At 34.9% G+C, this 4,301-nt stretch overlaps 1 protein-coding gene across 1 annotated transcript; it reads left to right on the top strand.

The window, feature by feature from the left end:
- The first annotated feature begins 928 nt into the window (after positions 1-928).
- LOC125218233 (cyclin-D3-1-like) lies at positions 929-3,017 on the top strand. Its single transcript, XM_048119870.1, has 4 exons — positions 929-1,436; positions 1,550-1,751; positions 2,246-2,376; positions 2,459-3,017. The coding sequence occupies exons 1-4, from the start codon at positions 1,023-1,025 to the stop codon at positions 2,681-2,683; spliced, it is 972 nt and encodes a 323-aa protein (XP_047975827.1). The 5' UTR covers positions 929-1,022; the 3' UTR covers positions 2,684-3,017.
- Positions 3,018-4,301: the final 1,284 nt, after the last annotated feature.

Below are 4,301 nucleotides of genomic sequence, written 5' to 3'. Positions count from 1 at the left end.
ATTTTGTTTCTGAGAGAAAAAGTCATCTCCCCATCTCAAAGAAGATAACTTTTTTTTTTTCAAACTAAGATGATTCATTATTAGAATTAGAAATACATTTGTCTTAATTTTAATTGTACCCTTATTTTCTCTCTCACACACATACACACACTCTCACTTAGGAACAGACTCATAAGGGCATTCGCAACGCGGCTCGATGCTGTCTCGGTCTCGTCTCGACGAGACGAGACAGCATCGAGACAGCGTTGCGACGCTCGTCTCGTCTCGACGAGACGAGACATCTCGTCGCGCGACGCGTCCGGAAGAGGCCGACCTCGAGCTGGCGAGACGACGCGCGGGGCCACGTGGTGGCGCGCGCTAAGCGATGGCGTGACGCCCACTCGCCGGCCCGCGAGTGGGCGTCGGAATTATGACGTCATAAATTTATTTATTTTTAAAAAAAAATCGAAAATTCGAAAAAAAAAATTGTAAATTTTAATTTTTAATTATGTATTTTTAATTATGTATTTTTTAATTTTTTAGGCCTTTAAATTGTAATTTTTATTTTATTTAATTATATTATTTTTTAATTACGTATTTTTAATTATGTATTTTATAATTTTTTAGGCCTTTAAATTGTGATTTTATTTTATTTAATGAAGTGTGTTTTTATTAATTGAATTTGTTGGAAATAAAAATAAAAAATGAAATTGAATGAATAGTTAAGAGATGGATAAGAGATGGTTAAGAGATGGAGGGATGCAGGTGTTGTCTCTTAGTTAAGAGATGAGCTGAAAAGTACAGTGGGGCCCATGAATAGTTAAGAGATGAGACGGTTAAGAGACAGCGTTGCGGATGGCCTAAACACGAAAAAAAAAGGTCCATGAGAGCAAAACCCACCCATAAATATCCATTCTTTAGCCGTTTCCTCTACTATCCACCACTCTCACACATGTCTCACACCAAATCTCCCTCCCCATCTCTCTCTCATCTCTATTCCCCTACAAAACTAGAATGACTCCTCCCCACCTCCCCCAACAAACATGCTTCCCCACACACAGTTCCTGGACACTCTCCTCTGCAACGAAGACCATTTCGACACCACCCAAAACACTCCCCTCCAACACCAACATTCCCTAAACTTCAATTCCTTCACCACTCCCTTCGAACAAGACGACGAACTTCGCTCACTACTGCACAAAGAGCAGCAAAACGAACCGCACCGCAGATCCCAAACTAAACCCCAAATCGAAGAAGTAATTCGATGGATGCTCAGAGCCATCGCCTACTATTCCTTCTCCCCTCTCACTGCGGTTCTTGCAGTCACCTATCTCGATAAATTCCTCCACCGATTTGACAGCGACAAGCCGTGGATGTTTCAGCTCGCCGCCGTCGCTTCTCTCTCCCTCGCCGCTAAAGTGGAAGAAACCGATGTCCCTCTTCTTCTAGACTTTCAAGTATGTCGATAAAAATCCAATCTTGGCGATAAAAATCCAATCTTGATGATTAAAATCCAATCTTTTTGAGATTTTCTTGATTTTGATGAGATGGGTGTGGCTGATTTGTGCAGGTGGAGGAGCCCATTTATGTGTTTGAGCCCAGAAACATTCAGAAAATGGAGATTTTGATTCTGTCGACGCTGGAGTGGAAGATGAATCTCATCACCCCATTTTCGTTTCTTGATTACATTGCAAGAAGGCTATTGTTGAATGAACATCTTTGTGGGGAGTTTCTTGCGAGATGCGAGCGTTTGATTCTCTCTGTTATTGCAGGTAATGAAGCATTAAAATTCTCATCTTTTTCGGTAAATTGTTACAAAAAATAATTTTTGGTCTAATTTTGGTCAATTATTAGTCAATGAATAGTAGTCTTATTTTAGAATGCATGAATTTTAATAGATAGAAAATAAAAAAGAAAAGGTGATGAGGAGAAAATGAAAAATAGTTAGAAAATGAATCTAAATTCTGTGGACACCTAAAATAAAGAATTACTGTGGGTTTTTTTTTTGAAGAAATTATGATGGTGAGTTTTTTTGGTCAAATAGTGTCTAATATTACTATAATTCACATGTGAGTTAAACGAAGTTCTTTATTTATAAAGAAAATATGTTATTTGATTCAAAAATAAAAACAATAATACTCCATAATTTATTGTTTCCTAGGCTAATGTCTAAAGTTGCTAGACCACAATTGACTCTTTTGACAGTTTATATTTATTTATTTATTTCAATTTTATTATCTTAATAATTTATTTCTATTAAATCCAGACAATAGATTCATGGCATATCTACCTTCTACAATGGCAACAGCTACAATGATCCATGTGATCACCAACATTGAACCCTCAATTGATCCGGAACACCACAATCGATTATTGGGCATTCTTGGAATCAACAAGGTACAACAATTTCCATGAAAAAATGGGATTCAATTTTTAGAAATGTAAATACTAAAATTCTTGCAATGTGCTATGAAATTAGGACAAAGTTGAAGATTGCTTTATGCTAATTCAAGAAGTGGCTACAAACGTCAGAATCAACAAAAGAAAGTTTGGATCTTTGCCTTGTAGCCCAAAAGGGATGTTTGATCTCTCATTCATCTCAGATTCTTCCTCAAACGATTCTTGGGCAGTTGCTTCGAATTCTTCCTCAGTTTCTTCATCGCCACAATTGAAGAAAATCAAGATCTCAGATCGCCAAAGTTAGTATAGTAGTAGTAGTATATTTATTTTTAATTAAATATATTTGTTGATTTAATGTTTGTATTTAAATGCCAATCACCCTTGCAAGAAATTCATATTGTGGGCCATGTTAAAAAAATTGGGCAAAGATGGTTGGCATTTTAGGGGAATGAAGGGAATAGAATGCAGAGAAATTAAATTTGTACTACTTGGTATTTTATTATTTATATAAGTTGATTTGTAAATTGATTTTGTGAATCGTCTACACTCTACAGAAGTTTTTGTCTTTTGTCTGTGCATGATTCTTGGATATGTAAGATTGAATAAAATATTTTACTGCTATATGTGTTTTATTTCAATATTTTTTAGGTGTATGCTTTGTGTGCGCATTAAATGGTGGTATTAATTATATAATGTATAGTGCTGATCTAATCATAAAAAAATTATTTGCAGACATTCTGATATAAATTTTCCAACCTGGATCTTTTATTTTTGTGATATTATTATGGTAAGAGATAAAATAGCCCAAACTTTTAACATTAATGCAAATAATTCTAACATTGCTTGTTATTATCAATCTCTAGATCGATTGGAATAATAACCTTAAAGAGTTAGTATATTTTTTTTTGGTAGGAATCGCATTATATTCGCTAACTTTCTTAAGTTGCTAGTTCTCCTAACTCATCAACACAATATATTAAAAATATTAACAAGATCACATTAAAATATGTAATATTAATATTTTAAATATCAATATTAGCACAATATATTAAAATATCAAATTACAACTATACCTATACAGTTGAGGAGGTCCAAATTCGACAAAATATTTAATTGTTACGTATGATTGCTTAGATTATGGAGCCAACTAAATAATGCACCATAGAACTTAAAAGTAGCGTGAATGGCGGTGGGAGCATTTATAAATGAACAACACATATCTATATCTAATATTTATATGAATAATATATTCATTAAAGTAAGTTCATTTCCGCTGAATCTGACTGTCTGTGGAGTTGATACTGTATCTTTGTGGACTGTGGGTTGTATGAAATGAATTATTAAGCAACGTGACACTTTGTTTGTATTATTACATCATTTTCCTCTATAGTGTTCAACTTTAAGCTAGCAAAGTTGGCTTGTGAAAATTATTGATCGCCTATTTTTAATTTCCCTTTAATGAAGGTGATCAATTTCCCTTATTATTTGTGGGCTATGTGTGAGCAAATACATGGGTGCGGGCAATTAATTTGTTGGATGTGATCAAATTTGGAAATAATGTTTGGTTTTTGTTTGACAACTGAAATTCTTAGCTGATGCTTGCATTGACGGACCAAGAAAATAGAATGTGGAGGATCAGTCTGGTCAGACAATGATAGTGTGACACCTTGCGCTATAGTGGATATGGATGATGGACGAAGAACAAAAATAAATCGGGTTGGCGCGGAGTGGAACTACCACATTGGATTGATAGAAGCTCTGGAGGTTGATTTTAATGGATTGAGTTGCAGTAGACTTGCTCAACCCTTAACTCCACCTAAATCCGGCGTTGAAAGTTCACATTGAATAAACTTGTAATACATCGAGCACAATAAAGAAGATTGATTCTACCATCAGAAGACAAGGTTGTATTGACAACTACA

Source organism: Salvia hispanica, chromosome 1 (genome assembly GCF_023119035.1).
Source record: "Salvia hispanica cultivar TCC Black 2014 chromosome 1, UniMelb_Shisp_WGS_1.0, whole genome shotgun sequence".
NCBI classification, from domain to species: Eukaryota; Viridiplantae; Streptophyta; class Magnoliopsida; order Lamiales; family Lamiaceae; genus Salvia; species Salvia hispanica.
This window is presented reverse-complemented; position numbering and strand designations above follow the sequence as displayed.

What these genes read in the sequence shown, in the direction of transcription:
- LOC125218233 (XM_048119870.1), top strand. Translation starts at nt 1,023, where the DNA reads ATGCTTCCCCACACACAGTTCCTGGACACTCTCCTCTGCAACGAAGAC. An exon ending in CTCTTCTTCTAGACTTTCAA is followed by an intron (nt 1,437 to 1,549) that starts GTATGTCGATAA and finishes TGATTTGTGCAG; the next exon opens with GTGGAGGAGCCCATTTATGT. An exon ending in GCATTCTTGGAATCAACAAG is followed by an intron (nt 2,377 to 2,458) that starts GTACAACAATTT and finishes CTATGAAATTAG; the next exon opens with GACAAAGTTGAAGATTGCTT.